General features: G+C 36.8%; 3 protein-coding genes across 3 annotated transcripts; all 3 read right to left on the bottom strand.

Moving 5' to 3' along the window:
• Positions 1-1015: 1015 nt before the first annotated feature.
• On the bottom strand, positions 1016-1642 carry LOC141484017 (uncharacterized). Its single transcript, XM_074179156.1, has one exon. The coding sequence runs from the start codon at positions 1640-1642 to the stop codon at positions 1016-1018; it is 627 nt and encodes a 208-aa protein (XP_074035257.1).
• Positions 1643-1717: 75 nt separating this feature from the next.
• On the bottom strand, positions 1718-2575 carry LOC141484016 (uncharacterized). Its single transcript, XM_074179154.1, has one exon. It carries the CDS (start codon positions 2573-2575, stop codon positions 1718-1720), a length of 858 nt encoding a protein of 285 aa, XP_074035255.1.
• A 17778-nt stretch (positions 2576-20353) lies between these two features.
• Positions 20354-21976, bottom strand: LOC141483993 (uncharacterized). Its single transcript, XM_074179129.1, has 2 exons — positions 20608-21976; positions 20354-20544 (listed from the first exon to the last, which is right to left on the bottom strand). The coding sequence occupies exon 1, from the start codon at positions 21958-21960 to the stop codon at positions 20959-20961; it is 1002 nt and encodes a 333-aa protein (XP_074035230.1). The 5' UTR covers positions 21961-21976; the 3' UTR covers positions 20354-20544; positions 20608-20958.
• Positions 21977-22528: the final 552 nt, after the last annotated feature.

Below are 22528 nucleotides of genomic sequence, written 5' to 3'. Positions count from 1 at the left end.
ACAGCATTTTTTGCAGGGAGAAGTATGGGGTGTTTTTGGGGTTCAGGGACGTCTGCGTGACGCAAACGCCCTCCGACGCAAATTAGACCTTGCTCATTCAGGAAGGGATTGAGAGCTAATATACTTTTGTCAGAAATTGATTTCGAAGATTTTAACGCGGAAATTTCTTTAGAAAAATATTGGGACTGTAAATTGCGAAGGACCAGCATAAGGCAGAATTTATCTCAGATATGGATAAAGGACCGAACAACTTGGTCTCCTTATTTTTAGAGTTGGATAAAAAACGTGAAACATATGCTACTGAGTGTAGTAATTTGTTAAAGGAAGAGAATCTCTGGAATATTTCATTCCAAAATTCGTCTTTAACTTGAGTACTTGTCACTAGCACTTGTAGCTTGTTTGTCTTCTGCTCAGGTATAGCACTTGGAGGGGGTTTCAAGATAAATTTAGACAATTCTGAATTTATTTCGGAGAGGAAATCAGGACCGTGTCACCACAATTCTGAATTCAGGAGATCAAGAGCTAATACTCCCCTAGAAAGTAAGTCAGCGGGATTTTTAGAAGAACGAACGTGTCTCCATTGAGCTTGTGGCAGAGAAGTTTGAATTTGGGACACTCGGTTGGCCACGAAGGTGTGCCAACGGGATGGATGGGACTGAATCCAGTGCAGAGCTACCTGCGAATCAGTCCACAAATTTACAGATTCGAAAACTAAGTTTTCGACAAAGATTTGGATAACCCTTTTTGCTAGTTTGTTGAGCAATACCATCGCACACAATTCCAGACGAGGAATTGAAACAGTTTTCAGCGGTGCTACTCTGGATTTGGAAGTGACTAAGAGAGATGCGACGGTATCGTCGGAATAAGTAGTTCTGAAGTACAAACAGGCACCGTAAGCACGTTCGCTGCTGTCAGCAAACCCGTGAATTTGGATTTGTACAATGGACTTTGAGGAAAATAAACATAGAGGAATTTTAAGAAATTTTAGGGATTCAATTGAATCGATAAATCCCTTTCATTCTTGGAACAATTCAACAGGGAGCGGTTCGTCCCAGGAAATTTTTGCTAACCAAAGTTTTTGCAGGAAAATTTTAGCAAGAACTATGAACGGGCCCAGAAAGCCTACCGGGTCAAACATTTGAGCAGTGATTGATAACGCCTTGCGCTTAGAAGGGGTATTATTGCAAGAAATTTTCGGTAAAGAAACGGCTAAGTTGTCAGAACAGGGATTCCAAGATAAACCTAACACCTTGCTAGGGTTGTCTTCCATTTTGGTTTCGTATTGGATTGGATCAGGATCTTCACAATATTTTTCTCTGAACTGTGAAGAATTGGATGACCACTTGTGCAGTTTAAAACCTGCAGAATTTAACAAACTATTGAGTTGATGATGAGAATCTTCTAACTCGGAAAGGGAGTCTGTGCCATGGAGCACATCGTCCACGTACGTCTGTTTCAATAATGCCCCTTTGGCTAACGGGAAACCTTTACAATTGGAAGCGAGCTCCTTCAGAACTCTAGTTGCTAAAAAAGAGGAGGAAGTGACTCCATAAGTCACGGTGGAAAGTTGAATGCATTTTAGCTCTTCTTGGGGGGAGTTTCTCCACAGGATGTTCTGGAGATGTCTTTGCGATGGATTCATTTTAACGTGGCGGTACATTTTCTCAATGTCACAGGTCAGGACATAAGAATGCTGACGGAAACGGCAAAATATATCTTACAAGTCTGGCTGTACTTGATAACCCTTGTGTAGAAGATCATTCAAAGAAAATCCAGTAGAAGTTTTAGTGGAGCCATCGAAAACTACTCTGAGTTTCGTGGTTTCACTGGACTCCTTGATAACGCAGTGATGCGGAAGGAAATATTTTATCTCAGTGGATTTGTCGGTGGGATTAAATGGAACATATGTGGCATGTTTCAATGACACATATTCATCAATGAAATTTTTATAAGTGGAAAATAATTCTTGATTATTTTGGAGCCGTTTCTCTAAATTGGTAAATCGCATTTTTGCAATATGGAAGGAATCCCCAAGAGGAATCTTCTCAGTGGGGCATTCGAAAGGAAAATCTACTTGGAACGTACCATCTTTGAGACGCACATGCGTTTGAATAAAAATTTGTTCAGCAAGCTCTCCGTCTGCTAATAAGAACTTAGACTTTGGAAGCTCTTCAACTTCCCAGAATCTAGAAAGAATTTCACCTAATGAATCTGTGGATTCGCAGGCATTTTGGCAAAGGAGTGAAACCTTGCCTTGTTTCGGAACCCTCTGAGGAGGCAATTGTCCTCCAATAATCCAGCCGAGCCTCGTCAGCTGAAGGGTAGGAAGTTTGGGACCTAGCCTGTGGATTTGTGGCAGTGAAATGTCGTAATAGGCGTCAGCGCCCAGGAGAAGGTCCACATCGGATGGAATGTGAAATTCTGGATCAGCAAGTCTAAATTCTGACGGAATATTCAAGCTATTTTTGTTTAGCGGAATTCTAGGTAATTTGGAAGTGATTACCGGGAGTATTGCACAAGACACTTTGAGCCTAAAATTCTCACGAGCATTGAAACAGATAACAATATCTAACATTTTGTTAGAAACAGACAATTTGATTGTCGTAAGTTTTATCATTCAATTTTCTTACGAATTTTTCAGAAGCGAAGGAACATTGACTGCCGTTGTCTAGAATCAGCCTAGCTTTAACGGGATAACCGTTTTCGGAAAGAACATCTACTACGGCTGTGGCTAATAGAATTTCATGATCTTCTTTACCAACAAGAAGTGCGGATGGCATCGAAGATGCCGGAGTAATTGCCTGAGGTTCGGGCTTAAGGGCTCGGAAGTGCGCCGTATTGTCAGCATTTGGAGTGGGAGGATTAAGGGGAGAAGAACGCCAATTTTGACAGGGACTTGTGGTTTGAATCAATTTTGGAATTGCCCCCGTACTACCTTGAGGCCTGAGACTATCTCTCGGACTATTATTCGAATTTTGGGAATTTTTTGGAACATTACCTTGGGAAGAGTTTCTGTGAAGTAGTGTGTGGTGTTTTCTACCACATAGGGTACAACTTTTAGACTTACACTTGGTCAGCAGGTGTTTGCCACCCAGACAGTTGAAACAGAGGGCCAAGGACCTAAGAAAACTGTATTTTTCATCAGTACTAATTTTGGAAAATTCATAACATTTATAAATATCATGATCAGGGACCTTACAGAACCAACAAATTCGACCTTTACTGGTCGGGAAACTATCATTTACATGTAACGCGGTTTTTGAACCTGTCCTTGAGAACTTTTCTGATTTTAATTTATGCGACGCGGAATGAGAGGAAGGAGTCAAGGATTCTAAAGCACTGCATCTGGCCTCAATGATTTGAAAAAAATACTTTAAAGTAGGATCCATTTTTAAATCTCTACTGGACTGATACTCCTTTTTAGTACCGTAATCTAACTTTTTCATGACAGCATTAAGAATAATTAAATCCCAATGTTCAATTGGGCATTTCAAATTTTTCAAGGCATCGAAGTATTTTCGAATATTTACTAAAAAGTCTCTGAGGGAGGAAGAAGTACATTTTGTAATGTTCGGACAATCCATTATAGAATTCAAATGTGAATTTATAATAGCTAAATTATTTTCGTACCTTTTTTCTAAAATATTTATTGCAATTTGGAAATTTTCATTTGTGATTTCAAGTGACTCAATGAGACACAAAGGCTCTCCTTTCATATAAGAACGCAAATAAATTAATCTTTGAACATCAGTTAAGGAATTGTTATTTTTTATCAAAGCAGTAAACAATTGATAAAACGGCGCCCATTTTGCATAATCATCCTCAAATTGGGGTATGGAAATTTCAGGAAGTTTTACTCGTCCACCTTGTTCATTGAAGGCAGGTACGGATTGAACACTATTTGGAATGGAAAGGGGAGACAGAGAGGTGGAAGGAATGGTTAAACTGTGAATCTTTTTTCTAAAACTTGCAAAGGATAAATCAAAATTATTTTGTAAACTATCTCTATCTTCTGTATCAGATTTTTCTAAGTCTAATTCCTCAATTTCATCCTGAGCACTGATATACTTAGTAATTTCACTTTCTAAATTATCTAATTTAGTTTGAAGGAGAAACAAATCATTTTCGGACTCTAAATTCTGAGTAGCCCAAGTTTGGGTTCGTGTAATCGCGGCTTTAGCATTTTTTCTTTGTTTCTTTAAGGACTGCATTGTGTGTTTTGAATTAAGAAATCGTAAAGTTGTCTATAGTCTAAATGGTACAACTATTCTAAAATGGAAAGAACCACGCAGGATTCTATGGACGAACACTATGCTCTGCCTTTCGCGACGTAGATTTAAATTTTTACTTACGGCACAAACTTTTTTGACACTGAAAAATTAGCGTAAATGTTCTTGCTAACGTTGGAACCTCGTAAAGTTTTTACACAATGCAATAACCGCACTAGAACATAGGACATAAATCAACTCAATCAAAATATCAGTGAGCGAAAAATATCACTAAACAATGTATCAACAAAATTGCATGGAAAAAATCAAATATGCAGTAGATCAAATATGCGATAAATCAAAAATGTACAGCAAATCAAACTGGTATAGTCGAACTTCATTTAAAATTTTATTTCATAAATAAATCGCTACGGGAAGAAAGGGCTGCGAAATTTTCAATACGGCCCTGGAGTGTGAAATTGATTACTTTAAATTAATTTTTTTGACGAAAAAAAAAGAATCAACTCTTTTCAGAACCGTTCCTAGAAGGACTCAATCAAATTATTTCAAATAAAGCCGACTCTAATAGGACAGAGCAAATGCCAAAACAAAGATTTCTTTCTTTTTGGATACATAAGAAACGCACAACAATATCTTAAACTAAGTCAACCTGTAAGAAGAAATAATCGGCAGCAAATTGAAACGGCAAATATGAATTTATACAAGAGTTTTTGAATGTTAACACTACGCTGCGCGCGGCGGAAATGTTTTCTGGAGCGAATCGTTACCTTTCAGTTGACGATATCCTCTATTGGAACTGGAACTTGGAAATTGTATTTTTTGTAATACAACTAGGAAATCCGAATAATCGAAAACAAGCAATGTTGTTTCTGCAACATTAATCGAAGAACGAACTGTTCAGCATCCGGCTCTAAAGGACCATATGATCGGGATGGGTTTAATTGCCCTTTCTCGAACACGGGGGAGTTATAATCAACTTCGATATTAGTGGACTGGATTCCTTGTAGGTTGCTGGTTTTTTAAATAAATTGACGCTGAATCAGTTCGTTAACTAAATATATTTACAATCCTTAGCAGCTACCATCTCTCAAAATCGTAGGACATACAAGTAACATTGGGCGTTGGCAAAATGCTTCTCATAAGATAGTCTGTGTTTAAATTACTTACAAAACGTTTCCTTCTTCAAGACACACTATGCACAATGTACCACTAATATATGAAAATTCACCTTCTTTTACCTATTAACTTGGAAAAATACAAACGCCGAAATTATTCGAGCGTCGTGGATAAATTGAAAAATGAAGAGACTAAATCTTAGTAGGAGAAAGAAAAGCCAGTCAGGTTTCACTACTTCGGACGACAATCTCGGAAAGCGTTGTACCTCTCTCGGTTCTTTCTGGGAATTTTTAATCGTCACATGTCGACCGATAAGGGAAAGGGGCGATGTTTCTGGAATTCTGGAAATTCGTTGAAGAAACCTAAAGGTTTACAGATGTAGGAGTTGGAAAGCAATAAATGAATTGACAGAGCGCGTTCAGGGATGGCTTAAGCACAATTTAAGTTGGAACTAAATAATTAATAAAAGATCAGAAGAATCTTGTTCCAAATATTCATAGATCATTCTTGGAATATATACATGTCTTTAGAATATTCATAGAATATGCTTGAATGAATATGGCAGGATTATTTCCGAATGAATGTGCATAGAATGTCTATAAATGGATTATACTTCCATGAACATTCTAAGAATATTGTCGATCGAATATACCATATGGTATATTTTTAGAATATATCCCCAGGATATATTTCCAAATAATATATACGGTGTATTACTGAAATTTTGAATTATCTTATGATAACGTATTCAAATAATTCGATATTATTAAAAACAAAAATATTTTAAGATTTTAATCGAATGCATAACCTAATGTATATAATCCTTATAGTGTTAACCATTTATTGTACTCATCGCAAAGATTCTGATGAAATGCTCTAACTATTGGAAACGACAAAAAAATTCAAATGGTCCGATAAATGAATCAATTGCAATAATAAATCGGTTTATTCTCATCCTATTTTTCTTTTTGTATTTCAAATTACTCAATTACAAAGCGACACATCCTGGCAACAGAGAAATGGAAAAGTGAAGTATTGGAGTAAACGTTTCTCATTGGTCAATTGAAGTGTAGCGCGCGACAGTCGTAGCTCCGTGAAAACGACTGCCCCTTAACGCTTGACAGCTTTGCTGTGAAATCAGCAATTGTTTTAACATGGCGGTTGGCATTGGTGTTATTATCGAAGTATAATTTTCTTATGTTTAATGTACCATTTATAGTTTGAGGCTGTCCAATTTACAGTACAGCGAATAGTTTGCTTTTGCATCTTCAAACAGTAGACTTACATAGTCAGTAGAAAGTAGTATCGATAATAAAGTCATGATGGTGCTTAACGTACAATACCTCATTTCAGGCCCGAGAGTTGGTGTGTGGGACTTGTTGGTTTGACTAAGTACATGTTTAAACGACAGTGATTTGAGTTGTGTATCTTCAGTAGAGAAAAGTAAGTGAATGATACATTCTTTTGTATCATTCGTTACTCTCCAGGTCATAAAAATTAGTAAATGTACATGAGGAACCTATGGGAAAAATATCTTTTTGATTTTTATTCCAATTTTGTTTTGCCACTTTCAAATAGTGATAATGCATTCCAGGTATCAATAATGAAAGACTGGCTGATGCATTTTTCGACAAAAATCAGGAAAACTCTTTTACTTAAAGAAAGTGAAATTCATTGAAGAACCCATCATTCCACTCATTTGAAATACTTCATCTGTGGGTTCAGTTTTCGAAGTGAGAAACCTATATCTCGCTCATTACTTCATGTAATCTATTTATTTTTTTTCGAAGGAATGATGTATTCATTATTTTTTAATTAGTGCTGATGAATTCACAGAATTGTTATTTCAGTATACATTTTTTTGAGAGTAGGAACATCCAAATTTAAATACATTTTTAATATTTGTAACATGAAGATATTTAGGAATATTTCATTCAGTAAATAAATATCTCGAATTAGATTTCTAATTTTTAATATTGGTAGTGTTTTCAGTTGAATATTTCAGTGTGTATTGTTTTTGGAATTTATTTGTTCATGAATATTATGTGTCTTATTACTTGTGTGGATCTCGCATCAAAATGCAACTATTTTGAGACATCCAATATGTCATATATAGCTGTTTCAGCTATACGAATCCATATGTTTCTAGAAATGATATGAAATCTAGAAAGGTTAATGCAGTCAAGCTGCTGGAAAATAATTCCATGAAAATCAAAAAATGAATAGATAAGTACTCTTTGATCATTCCCATATTGATTTCAATTTAAGAGCCATCGGTATACAGCTGTTTCAGCCTATTGGGCATCGTCAGTACCGAGCAGGCGGTCCTCGATTGAAAACAACATGAGAAAAAACCAAGAAAGTTCTTGATAAAAATAGCTGCGTAAACGCAAGCGAAACATAAGTAGAACCACCTATTGGTGTGACACCCAAGTCAACTTGAAACAGCTGTATACCGGTGGCTCTTAAATTGAAATCAGTATGAGAATGATCGAAGAGTACTTATCTATTCATTATATAAATATATATATATATATATATATATATATATATATATATATATATAAATAAAGTAGCGTATATATATATATATATATATATATATATATATATATATATATATATATATATATATCAATGGCCTATTCATAGCAGAATACAATATCCTTAAATGTATATTCATGAAATATTTCTGGAATATCTATTGCTATATGGGATGTACCAGAAAAAAAAAGTTTACCACATCTGAAATCTTTTAAATTGAGCAAATCAAATGTAGACAATCTCAATATTGCTCAACATAAATTAGACAATATTCAGATCAGTTGGATAAAATTATAAATGAACCATTCGTAAACCAATATGTTTCATGGTTTACCATTTTCACAATTGTAATAATTGTAACTTTGATAATAAGTAGGGTGCTAATGCCGACTGAACGCCTCCCCCACTCCTTTTGACCTTGAGACGTCACACAACCTTGAATGACGTCACCTAACCTTGAACGTCGTACACGTAGTATGAGCTTGAATGCGATGTTTGACCTTGAGTGTGGAGTTTGACCTTGACGTTCGACACTTCCACTACCTTGAGCTTGCTCCATGGCATTGAATGTTGACCTTGAATGAAATCGTAACGTGTACAGAATATAACCTTGAAGAGTGGGCGTTCGGCGTTGTCCCCTCCCTTGTTGGTAATTCCTATATAAGTTCAGAATATCGTATGACGTCACCTAATCTTGAACGTCGTACACATAGTATGAGATTGAATGCGGTGTTTGACCTTGAGTGTGGGGTTTGAACTTGACGTTCGACACTTCGACTACCTTGAGCTTGCTCTCTGGCATTGCATGTTGACCTTGAATGAAATCGTGACGTGCACAGAATATAACCTTGAACAGTGGGGTTCAGCGTTGCCCCCTCCCTTGTTGGTAATTCCTATATAAGTTCAGAATATCATGCTTCCACATTCAGTTTAGACACTCTAAAATACCCAAATAGGTAAACAGAAGTATTTTTCGAATTCCAAAGTGAAGCCAACGAGTATCAACCCATCCGAGAGGGCGTTTTCGTCATTGAGGTGAATATATATTTTATTTTAATCAACCGTAATTTCACTATATTTATGAATATGGATAATTTGAAATTTGACATTGAAAAAATCAATTTTTCTATAATTCAACAAAGTGAAGCTTTAGAGCAGAAACCTATAAACGCTCTGGTTATTGATAAAGAATATAAAATTGAAAAAATGTCAATGTATTCCACACGATATGGTAAATCAATTCAAGTAGTTTTATTGGATGAGGAAAGTGATACTCCTTTTAAAGCATGGCTTCGAAAACGTGTCACAGAGCAATTAACAGAAGACTTCATTCGTGAAGTGAATTCATCCAAAGCCAAATTCACACTTACTTATACGGGTCAAAGTTCGCAGGATTATCCTGGTGCTAAAACCCGATCATTGATGAAATTCAATGTTTTAGATTGAACATTTTGAAATTATGAAATTTTTTTTGAAAATAGTGAAAATATGGTAGATTAATATAAAATATGTATCAACTTGGTCACTTCATAGACATAGTCAGATTTCAAGTGAGTATTTTTTTTATATTATTTGCAAACTAATGAATGCCATTTATGTATTTTCAGAACTCACCATTCTATAAATATGTGGATGCAATATTCAGCCCAAGAGTAGCCGGAAGCAGTGGATTTGGATTCCGCCATAAGAAAAATGGCTTGGGAGATGGCTGATCTGAGTTTTGATGCTCTACATTCATCAAATTATGATTTGAGTGTATGTTACGATGCTGAAGAGGTGCGAAAACTTTTGGAGCTTAGTGAAAAGTATGAACTCGGTGTGGCATTGTGTCATAAATATTCATATGGGAGTAGAAATTTGGATGAGTTCTGTGAGTTAATAGTTGAAGCAGACTTGAAACATTTTCTTCAAGACATATGCACCTACCTACCGCAAAATATCATAGAGAAATATCAATTGGAACCACAGAGTCCCAACCCGCAACTGGAAGAAGCGATAAATGATGGTGTTGTAAATATTTGAAATCTGTTGTATATTTTTGTGAATAAAATAATGTTTCAATCCATATTTGTTTGTATCTAATTGTTTGGTGAATAAAAGATATAACATAATTATTGAGTGTTTTATTATTCATCAATATCGAATATTTCATAGCATATTACATGTCAATCTTATTACAATCCAGTTTGAACAGAGCCATTAAGATTGGTCGGTGTTTTGAAAGCCGATGATGATATATCGTGGTCTTTCGAGGCTGCTGGTTGTCTTCACCGCCCATATATCCGAGGATGTATCACGAAGTGTGGGTAATCCATGTAGGTCCCACATACGATAAGCCACCTTCACTTTAGCATTATTACCATTTTTATTTATGCGATTCAATAGTTTCAGTTTCTGTCGATCTTTCGGCACAATGTGCCTGATTCTCCATTCTATTTTATTGATTTCCAAATCTGCATCGACTTCCCCAATGAATGAATTTTTGAATGAGCGAGCTATAATCAAAATGAGCTCCTGCTTCACATTCATTATCCCCTTATTGTAATCTTCAGCAAAACTCATGAGATACTTCAAGGGTAATTTACCACTAAATACATTGCTAACGGAATCGAATATAGTGAACCATACGGCTTATATGTATGCTCATGAAGGCTGATGAGGGAATGGTCGAACATGGGCTCCTCGAACACTTCCAATTTATCACTTGTGGTGATTGTCGCCATGTTATTACTATTTTTTATATCGCACCTTCAAGCCAATAGATTTGAGAAAGTTCAGGCTACTAGCACTTATTCTAGTTCTTGACCGTTTGGCAGATATACGTGGAATGAATCGACTGCTGGATTTTCGCTTCTTTAAATGCACATGATCATAGCCTCCACCAAATACATTATGCTGACTCAACTGCTGCCGCTGCGGCAATCGCTGACTATTGAAGCACAACCCCATTTTTAGAAACGATAATCGCAGAATTTATAGTTTCATCAATGAATATCACCTGCTCAGCGTTAGGAAGTAACAAATACTGAGTAACAATTTGATCAAATTCAGCTTTATATTGACTTTTTTCACAGATGATCATCGCTCACCATCGTTTCTGCTCAATCGTTTGAATGCTTATCGAGGGTTGTATTTTCAAATCAGATTGCAGCGATTTGATATCCTTATCCATATGCTCATACTTTTTTACAAATTCTACTAATTTCAGTCCAAGCGTAATGAGATCTTCCCTCACTGATACGGAATATTTTCCTACTCCATCTAATTTGAAATTAATTTTGTCAATATCAGTATCTAATTTTCCTCTCATCTTTGAGATGTAAAAACCGACATATTCTCGATTAACACAATCCGTACTCTCTTCAGGCTCTGCTATATTTTTCAAACGTTTATTTTCCATATCAAAGTCTCCATCGGTTGTTAATTTGAAATCAACTCCAGGCTGCCCACGCAAAACAGTATTTGAAACTGCCTTACTTCTGCGACCAAACTTATCGATGCTTCCTTTACTCATTTTCTTTATGATACACTAATGACAGTCATCGATGTTCTGAATCAACGTATGAGAAACGATGATTGTTACTAATGACTGTCGTCGATGTTATGAATAAATATATGAGAAATGATGATTATTATAGCTTTATCAATTCCAATTTGACTATTATTTTTTCACCATTGAAATTGATCAGATTACCATTATCATCCAATACGCGAAGAGTGATATTGTCGAGGTACTGACGACCACCAGGTTGGATTGGCATATAAATAATATTTCGTGGCTCCTTGGTGAGTTTGTAACCGGGCTCTACATCAATATCAGATTCAAAGATGCTATGGATTTCATCGCCATTCGAATATGCTCCAGCTGTGACATTACAATCCACACGAATAATCCTCACCTTATTGATATTCACGGGCAATGTTGATTCATGTATTTCACCACAATTGAAAACATTGTCATCGAACCCTAGAAGTTCAGCAATGCTGTTTTCATGTTTGAGATATATGTAATATTTCGATCGCATTTCACATTTCAGAGTGTTGTTGTTTGCACGTAGGAGAAATACTTCGTCGATATTTTCTTCAATTCCATTTTCTAGTTGCACTTCTTTGGATTTCATGAATCTTTGAATCACCTTAATAATTTCATCAATTTCAAATGCCCCAGGTGGAATTTTTATAATAGTGGGAGGTGAGATAATTGTCTTCGAATAGCCGATAACATTATTCTTAGCATCTACATTGAATATGGAATTGTAGGAGTAGAAACCATGTAATCCCAGACCATAATTACTATTGGTATCCAATTCGATGAATGGGTAGAAGTTGGCACTCAACTCGCTAGAGTATCCCGACAATGAAAACGTGCGTGACATGACTGATGAATTTTCGATGATTCATGTCTTTTTATTGCTGACAGCAGAAATTGTGGACCAATCGTCGCTTTTCGGTGGTCTATCCATATCATTATGTGTGACTACATTCACATCATTCACTATACAATAACAACAAAACATTTTCCTTGTAGGTGGACCATCATTCATATCGGAATTACTACTGCTACCGCTGGAATCATTGTAATGCTCTTGACAGTACTGATACTTCAAGACATCAATATCATTTTGTAGGTTTTGTGGTAACTTATCCCATACAGATGCAATTTCATGTGATGCACACCCAATCAACACTTCTTTCGGCATATCAGCGAGTTGTTCTTTACTCATTTTTTGTAAAGTGCGTACTCTGGAATATGCGATCAATGAATGACTCATCCTCTTGATACTCTCCCTATCCTGTACTGGTGTTAACTCCATGTCTTGTTCTGAAGAAACTTCAAACACAAATGGCCACACCATACTGTGTTGAATCGTTGTTCACGCTTATAGTTATATGTGATAGTATTGATAGGATTCGAACCCATATAAAAATAGTGAATCAGTTCTTTGGGAGGGGGTAAATCGCCAAAACTATCAAAATATTTTATCGAAGTTCCCCTTTTTCTATATGCTACCCAATGTGTCCCTTGACCATGTCGACTATCCAAATTTACTATGGCAGATTCATATCGGAGTGGTCCTGATTTTGGCAAATCGTCACGCATATATACCCCCCGAAAATATGGAATCGTCATTTTCTTAGCGTAATAGTTGCGGTCGATATTGGAGAGAGCTCTTTTAGGTAGCAAATTTATGAGTTTTTTGAATTTTGAGGTTTCAAATAGACTCCTAATCCTTTGCGGTAAGGCTTCAAGTAGATACCACTTCCTTGTTTACCTATAGCAATTGCCTCCATGTGTTTATCATGGCGATGTGTCTCACTCAACTGCTCCCTACTCGCTTTTGCTGCTTGAACTGCTTTCGTTATACCAGCAGTAGCACCGGCTAAACTACCTAGTGCTGATGAACCAGCAAAAATTGGAATGAGTGGTAGTATTCCACCAGTTTTAGGAATCGATATGATTCGCGGTGTGCGAATTTTCTTTTTCCCACCTGCAGCCCTCATATATTTGCGTGCTGCTTTGAGTGCAATTTCAGCTGCTCTTTTAGAATTTTTGACAACGAATTCACTTCCACCCGCTTTGTGTAGAACATCACGCACTTTCTGAACGATCCCAGAACCAAAAGCTATCACCTTAGAAGCTTTCAATATTTTTTTAACTTTTTTTTTCTTAATAGAACGCTTTTTCTTCGGAATGTGTGACTGCTTGGGAGATGAGTCACAACCCATACCAAATCGGCGTTTCCCTTTCATTATATTCGTAACTAGCCAAGCAGCTCCTTTTTCTCCAATAGTAGCGTCTTTTGCTTTGACACGATTCCAAGCACTTTCTGCAAGCTCCTTATCCGCTATGTGTCTAGCTGCAAGATTATCGGGGTTCTGTGAATATGCAATATCGTGTTTTTTGCATGCAAAATCCAGCTGATTGACACCCGAATCACCTCTCAACAATCTTTTCTGCAATTTGGTACCCGGACCGCAATACTGATAGCCAGGTAAGTGTAATTCAAATGGTAGATTATTGATGAGGGAATTGATCAATCCTCTACCAGTTTTATTTGAATGCAATTCAGTAGATCTGCATCGACTCATAACCCCTATTTAAATGAAGAAATCGATGTGGAACCCTGCTTATATAGTCTCCAACTGTCATACAATGCGCATATTGAAGCAGAAGCAGCAATTTTCCATCGATAATTTCGATAAAAGAGTGGGTGGTGGATCAGGAAGCGGTGTCAAACAACGTCACGGATCTTTACTTCCACTTTCTATTCGCGGCCTGATTATTGGACCTTCTAACTGTGGCAAGACAAATGTTATGATGTCTTTGCTAACGCATCCTCTAGGATTACGATTCGCAAATGTTTATCTTTATTCAAAGTCTCTTCATCAACCTAAATACGAGTATTTACGTGAAGTATCATCTCCAATCGAAGGGTTGGGTTTTTACACTTTTGCCAATAATTCATTTTTGATGATGTTATGTGCGAGAAACAGGATGTTATAAGATCATATTTCAGTATGGGTCGTCATAAAAATGTGGATTGTTTCTATTTAGCCCAAACATATTCACGAGTTCCGAAACAATTGATACGAGATAATGCAAATTTTATCGTAATGTTCAAACAAGATGATATGAATCTCAATCATATTTTTTCCGACCATGTATCACCAGATGTAACATATAAGCAATTTCAAGATATGTGTGCGAGATGTTGGGAAGATAAATATGGATTTTTAGTAATTGATAAGGATCGAGAAGTGGTAAATGGACGTTATCGAAAAGGATTCGATGCTTTCATATATCCTTGACGTTCTTGAAAAATTGAATCACTTGAGTGCTAGATAGTGGAGATAACACTTCATTATACAAATTCTTGGAGTGAATTATGGAGGGAAAAAATGATGATGAAATATGTTTAAAAAGAAAGTTAATTGAAGCAACGGATGCCGTTCGGAAGAAATTCAATTATATCAAAAGTAGTCGTCTAGGTGATCAATCAGCACTCGAGAGGATCTATGAGCCAATAATAACACCTTTGAAAGTAGTATCTGCCAATACTGAAGGAGCATCTCAAATGAATCAAGTGATGCAGAAAACAAAGCCTGCTTCAACATTAACAGCCAAAACTATAATTGAAAGTGAGTGGAAACCGAAATTTGAAGGGGCTTCCTCGAAGGATCTTCAAACCTCTCAATTGACAACTTTAGATTCAGAATCACCTAATGTGCTCTTTTGGCATGCCATAATCAAAGATTATGGCATGCCAAAAGAGCACTAAGCCATATCGTCGTGAACAATAGTCGCATCATCATGTGCAGAACATTAAATGAAAAGAAATTTCATTTCGAACTGATGTTCACACAATCAATATTCAATTTAAAGGTATTTTAACACCACCAATTCACCATCATGAATTCTTTAAACGGTCCTTCTGTTACCAAATTGGCTACGTGTACAACGGTATTCCAACGGAAACCCTAGTAGAGAAAGTGCTGGCATGATCAAAATACCCACCCAGAAAAAATATATCAGAAATAAGCATACATATTATGTTTATTGGAATGAACTCGAAGAATTGATTGATCGCCTTCGACTACTTTGGAGTTCACGACTGGCTGGACATACCGGACATGATAATGAAATATTAGCCATAATTGAGGAATTACGTGAAGAAGGATTAGTCTATTGACCGCAATATCATGAACATGATGTGTGAAATTGGCTCAGTCGATCACAAACGATCTAACTATGCATACCACAATTGATAAATTTGGGCGTAGAAGAGGTGGTGTTAGTAAACCAATAGTTGGAAGATCTGGTGTTGGATTCATTCTCACACCAAATGGTGATTATGATATTCAGAATAAGCGGTTGGTGAACCTGTAGACAGTAAAGATTCTGTTACTAAAGGATATGTTGACGATCACATTAGAAAAGTCAATTAGACAACCCTGAAGTATTTCCAAGAATTCATTGCATCAACGCTACGTAACATCGGAAAACATATTGATTCAAAACATAATGAGGTGCAAATAATCATTGACAAAAATGCACTCATCACTTCTGCATTAGCTGATCAATTGAGTAATGTGGAAAAGCGAACTGACGTAATAGCTAAGTTGGTTGACACTTTTACTGAGCGAGTCGTTGAAGTTTAATAGTCAATCGTTACACTTGCACCTGAACAGTAGAAAAGTGATTCCTCAATTTTATCATCTTGAAGAAGTCTTAGAGCAGTAATATGAGTGATGCAAAATGGCAGGTTGTGAAAGAAATACACCGCCGGCGCGTCGAAATTTCCCCCATCGGAAGACAATAATAAAGGGTTTTTCGTTCATAGTACGATTGGTATGAAACCTGCAGATGTGAAACAGTATACTCAATTGTCAATGTATGTCGAATCTAAGAGTCCACATGTGAAACGTAAAAAAAGTACGTTTAAAATTGGGGATAGTGTTCGAATCAGCAAGTATAAAAATGCATTCGATAAAGGTTATACAGCAAATTTTACAGCTGAAATATTCAAAGTTGTGAAAGTTAATAATACAGAACCTATAATTTATGCATTAGAAGATGTGAATGGGCAACCAATCAAAGGCTGTTTTTATGGGCTGGAGTTGAATAAAACGAAAGATCCCAATACGTATTTGGTGAAGCGAGTTTTAAAAAGAAAAGGACATCGCCTCTATGTAAAGTGGCTGGGGTTCTCTGAAGATCACAACTCATGGATCGATGAAAATTCTTTAGTGTAATGACATTATCATGATTGTACTCAATATTAGATAAAAAATAAAAAAATAGTGGATTGAAATTATTTTATTTATTAAAAACTAAATAGAATAATAACCTTAGAAATAATGCAAGTAATATGTAAACTATTGGTTTTATTTTTCATAAATTCAACATATTGAAATCACTTCAGGATGTGTATGTTAGCATAAGATTTCCATGAATCCTCCGTCTCTCTATCCGCTCTTCATGGGCACCAGCACTCTCGAAAGTGGACATCTCTGTTGGGGTGAAATTGGCCGACATTCTCACACAATTGCCAATAATTTCTACAAGCACTGCATAAATTGTTCCAACAATCCACACTATATTCACCACATTGTAGACATCGCTGGACTAATGTATCGCAAGTCGCTACACAATTTATGCATATATTCCTTGAAATGCCCATATTATTACACATAATCTCTTTCGAACATTCTCTGCACTGCTGGCGGTAGTCACTTACTTCTAGAGTTGAACCATTTATCCTCTTCCGAAGTGGGTCTGGATTCCTTGCCACAACACATCTACGACACAGGCCGGTACATGGGTTGATATACGTTTCAGGCCAATACCCATGGCAGTTGTAACACACTACATGTTTGCCAATTTTGATTGGAAAGCCGCGTATTGTCGGTTTTGTATCCCACTCTTTAGGGAAAGACATATTCACTGATAGATGTACAAATATTCAATCGATGAATTTAACTACACTCTCACGCCCCCATGTTTCCCTCTTATGAACAGGTACCGTGAAGAGTGGGGTAGAGTGGAGGGAGCTACCACCACCACTGTCAAAAATCATATAAAAATCGGTGAGTGATTGTAAACTTCAGTCAGTATTCAAGTATCACCACAAGAATACATCAATATGTCTGCACAGAGAGCTGCTGTGTTAGCATTATTATCTCAGAGAGATATTAATAACCATGTTGCTTCCGCTTTTATTCTGTGCGGAATAACAATGGAGGGTATTATGAGCACGTCGACATTCATTACACCGCCCGCTTCATGGAGATGGGGCAAACATGGTGTAAAGCATGTGATAGGCCTTTGACCAACTTTAGGAGAATAGCCGTCTGTATCATATGTAACAACACCCCACCTCTGGAGATGTAACCGTGGACCTTCGGGTCAACAAAAAAAACAGCCCTTTTCAGGGCTACATTATTTAAACAAAGAGTAGATATCTCATAATGAGATTGCAACAACACCCCATCTGCGGAGCAGTTACCGTGAACTTTCGGGTCAACAAAAATACAGCTCTTTTCAGAGCTACAAACAAAGTGTAGATATCTAATAATAAGATTGATCACTCAGTCAAAGAAATAAGAATATTTTGAGTGTCACATAATCATACGAAGAGTAGTTTGTGATATATGGATATACCTCTAAAATGTACATCCATATACATATGAGGTATGCACAAATGTGTTATAGAATATGTAAGTTCTCTGAATATCTTATCTTTGTAAAATAAATCACATTGAAAAATGATTGTTTAAGCGTCCGAGTGGATTTGAATCTGTTTGATAACATACTAGCTCTCTCTTATCTGAACAATTGCAGAATTCATGTCAAGATTTGGTAATATAATTTTCATAAGACAATATTTCAAATTCGAGGGGTGTTTATTCAGAGTAGTCAATAAGAGTAATTGGTATTGTAATTCAGAATATTTATTTCAAAGGTGGAAAGGAGAGAGGGAGGTAGACACTGCCCCACCCACGCAGTGTCTCGTGTAGACCAACCAAACAAAATGTGTACTTCGAGGAAGGGAAGGATAAAGGATGGGTGAAATAGGGAAAAAAATAGGGAAAAAAAAGGAAAGGATTACAAGTCGTCGTCGCTGTCATCTGGTCAGGGGAAGTACTGCCACATCACCGAACCCTCAGAAAACGCCATTTTCTCCGCAAATGCGTCGTCGTCCCAGAGATCGTCATCATCATCCGAGCTGCTCGAGTCTTCGGAGTGGTCTTCGGTACTGGTCACATGCAGTACCTGGACCGAAGATGTGGAAGGGTGATGAGACATGGTGGTTGAATCGGCCTCCATATCTGGATTCTCCATATCGGAATCCTCCAAGTGAAGATCCGGGAGTGGCGCTGTAGGTTCTTCCACCTGGGGTCCGGTCGTGGAATCGGCTTCCTGGTATGTTGACATGCTGACGATAGCTACTCAACTGAAGATTACATTGAGGAACTCCTACATTTATACTCTTGCACAGGAGGGGGTATATAGTGGGAGGCGGAGTGGGGGGAGGTGGGAGTCGCAAAAATCGCGCTCCGGATGCAAGTGGTGGATGTTGAGCGCCCCAGGCCGCGAAGCGGCCTGCTGAGCGATCGCTTCACGATCGCGAAGCGATCGCTTCGCGATCGCCTATACAACCTTTCCCTTCGTTACTTATCCGAATATACATTGCTTAAAATTTCTTTATGATACGGATTTTTATCAACATTATTAAAATAATGTTCCAAAGATATCCAAAGATAATGATTAACTGTTTCCATTTTCTAATTCGTTCGTTTTATAGCGAAGCAACTAACGTTTCACCGCAAGGGCGTACCGATATAGCCCTATTTTTTTTCACTACTACCAAATAGAGTGGTTAGGTTGAATGCTGCTTCATCCACGCAGCATTCCGTGTGCACCAACCAGGTACTATGTGCACTCCGAGGAAAACCTAACCTAACCTACCTGATCATCATCATCATCATCTATAATGATGATGTCAGGTTCGGGAGAATCAACCACCACGATGATATTTGGTGGAGCGATTTGATGATCTTCAAGCCACAGTTGATCCACAAGTTCTGGGCTGGCAAATTCATCATGTTCAAACTCATCTTCGTCTGAGGTTATATCTTGTTCTTCATTCAGCTCTATTGTTGTATCTGAATACCCATCGAATTCATCATCGGAAGATGTTGAATCAACTACAGCAACTTGAATGTCACCATAGGACCAATTCTCTGGTGGGGCAAAATGAGGTTCACTGGTGGAATCAGCTTCCCGAATAATTGGTGTTGCTTGATTCATGATGAACGAACAAGTTGAAGAATATTGAGAATACAATCGTATTTATATGATTTGAAGAAAGTGGGGTAGAGTAAGGGAGGGGGAATATGTGAAAAATAAAGACCCACTAGGTTATTTATTCAAGTATTGATGTGAGAATTGGGGAATAAATCCAATATAATATTCATTAGATTCATGATTTTATTTTTACACATTCACATAAATGAAATTTGTTTGAATAATGTTGAGAGGAGTAATGATGAGAGAAGTGTCAAAAGGTTTTGGAATTATACTCAGAGCATTACTAGAATCACCTTTATTTATTCTCTAGAAAAAATAACTATTTTACAATTCACACACTTTCAAATGATGGAAATTCTATACAATTATTCTATTTAACTAATTTTATTCTATATACTACATGTGACTAGAAAATGACTAGAATGAAGGAATACATACTGCCCCAACCACGCAGTATTTTGTGTGCAACAACCAAAATAGATATGCACTCCAATATTCCTTATTTTATTTTTTCATTCATAACATAGACTTTATTAAATAACCTTAAAATTAACATGCAAGTTTCTATTATATTCCTAAAATTACAATTTTTTCATTCTAAACATACATCTAACTTAAACTAAACAAAAATATATTTACCAAAGGGGTTAGGTATTAGCCGCCACTTCCTGGGTGGAAGTCATCCCCGGTGGTGGAATGGGAGCTGCAGCTGGTGGTGCAGCTGGTGGTTGTACCATGATGTCTTGTAGGACAACCACCCTCCTCCGCTCTACATCCTCCAAATGTCTTTCATTGAGAGTGGTACTCGGGGTCACCAGAGCATTCCTTAGAAAATACATGATTCTAGAAAGAGAAAATGAAAATATTAGACAATATAATATAAATAGGATGGGAGTGTGTACTTACATCAAGCTGCTTTGAATTTTCAACTTCAACTAAGTTGGCTGGCAGGTATCTCGGGTTGGCTGCTTCTTTCGAAGGAAGACTGCAATCGAATGATGAACTGTGGCCTCCTCCTCATGTTTTATAGCCGTATGCTCCCTACCACTTCGAGTGGGAATGGGAGTAGGGGTGGAAGTGGGGTAGGATAATTCGTTTGAAATATTCGACAAGTATGAATTTTACAATTTGTTGAACAAACCAGATAATGGGTGAAAAAATTCAATTACTCGATTGCTCTTCCAATAAGGCAATGAGTAGATTTAATTTCTTGTCACTTATACTGTTTCCATCTTTCAGTACATTCAAAAGAATTCCTTAATTTTGTTCGGAACTTGTCTGATAGAATTCAATATCGTTGTGGCCCCAAGGTAATGTCTTGGTGGTATTAGGAATGATGAATCGCTTATCATCATTATGTGACAGCGCGACTTTATTGCACATCAGCGTGTAAATATCATGTAAATCACTCCTGAATACATTCATCTTTCTAAATATTATACCGCCTGTTTCAACAATCCTTATGTTATCTTCAATTGAAATTTGATTTTTTATAACGGATTTTTTAATACCTTTTGCTTTCTTTATTTCATCAGACACACTTTGTACATGATATGCTTTCGCACCGGTGCCATGGAAACTGATGATGGTATCATTCGGAAGTTCATCCTTCATATTTCCAATCACCGATTTGCTAACTGGCACATTGAATTTATTACCCAACCTATAGTTAGAAGTGTCAAATTTATCAACATTTGCAATCATAAAATTATAAAAATTATCCGTCATTATTTTCAGTATCAAAGAATCCGTATCGGTATAGAGAAGAGAAGCTTGTGGTCCATAATGTTTTTTGATGACATCATAGAAAAAATCATAAATGACTGTTTTCGACATATCCAATATACTGAACCCCAAATACAATGGTTTATTATAACAAACCTTAACTTTATCCATATGTATGACGACAAAGTCTTTCAGCCACGGTGACTGATTGAATCTGAGAATTCTATGAGTTTTCATCACCATCAAACCATTACGGACCGTTTGTTTCAAATTCCTATAATGAACGATATATTTCTTTTTATCATTCAAATTAGGAATAAGTTTGGGTATTTTGGACTTTGAACCAGGTGGTATAATACTTTCAACCAAAAATTGTAAATCCGAATGTAGATCGTGTAACTCGACAGGGTAATGCACATCTACTTCAAGTATGTATCCTTGGGGGCTATCATCTGGAATACTATTGATATCCAACTGACATATTTCACTGGCGGTCAACCAAGTGAACCCACCAAAAGGTAATGATTGAGACATGCTATGACCATACAGATTTGTTGCGTGCGTTTGGTGCGTGACCACTGCCCCGTTAGATGGCAGTGGTCACGCACCTTAATATCACCATCACCAAATGGTTCTCCACATATACCACATGTGGCGGCAATATTGAAATCATGCTCTTCCTCATCAGTCAATGGACTCATTGGAATGACATTCTTCAAATATTTGTGATAAATATTGGTGACATCAGCCTCCAAGTTTGACACAAACACTTTAACTGCATCAGCACCTCTATATAGTACAAATTTAGATATAGAATCATCAAAAGAGCACTTTATGAGGTAAGAAAAAGCATATGGTTCATGAAGATATGTTCGATTTGTATAAGAGTTAGCAGGATTTGGCTCATTAGTATGCACTGGTTTCAGAATAGATTCGAAATCAGCATATACAACGAATGGAACCCGCAACTGTTTCTCGATATTTTCAAATTTCAAAATATTCTCAGGTACCCTTTTACCAAATTTATCAACCCTGAAATTTGTGGATGGTGTCGTTGTCGATATGTGATTACAATCATTCAACTGATGTCGCAATAAAGTTC

The sequence above is a fragment of the Leptinotarsa decemlineata genome, unplaced genomic scaffold (assembly GCF_025532065.1).
Source record: "Leptinotarsa decemlineata unplaced genomic scaffold, Ldec_3_MD MMD2_tig00004307_RagTag_RagTag, whole genome shotgun sequence".
Classification (NCBI taxonomy): Eukaryota; Metazoa; Arthropoda; class Insecta; order Coleoptera; family Chrysomelidae; genus Leptinotarsa; species Leptinotarsa decemlineata.
Note: the sequence above shows the minus strand (reverse complement) of the source record. Positions and strands in the feature narration are given on the sequence as shown.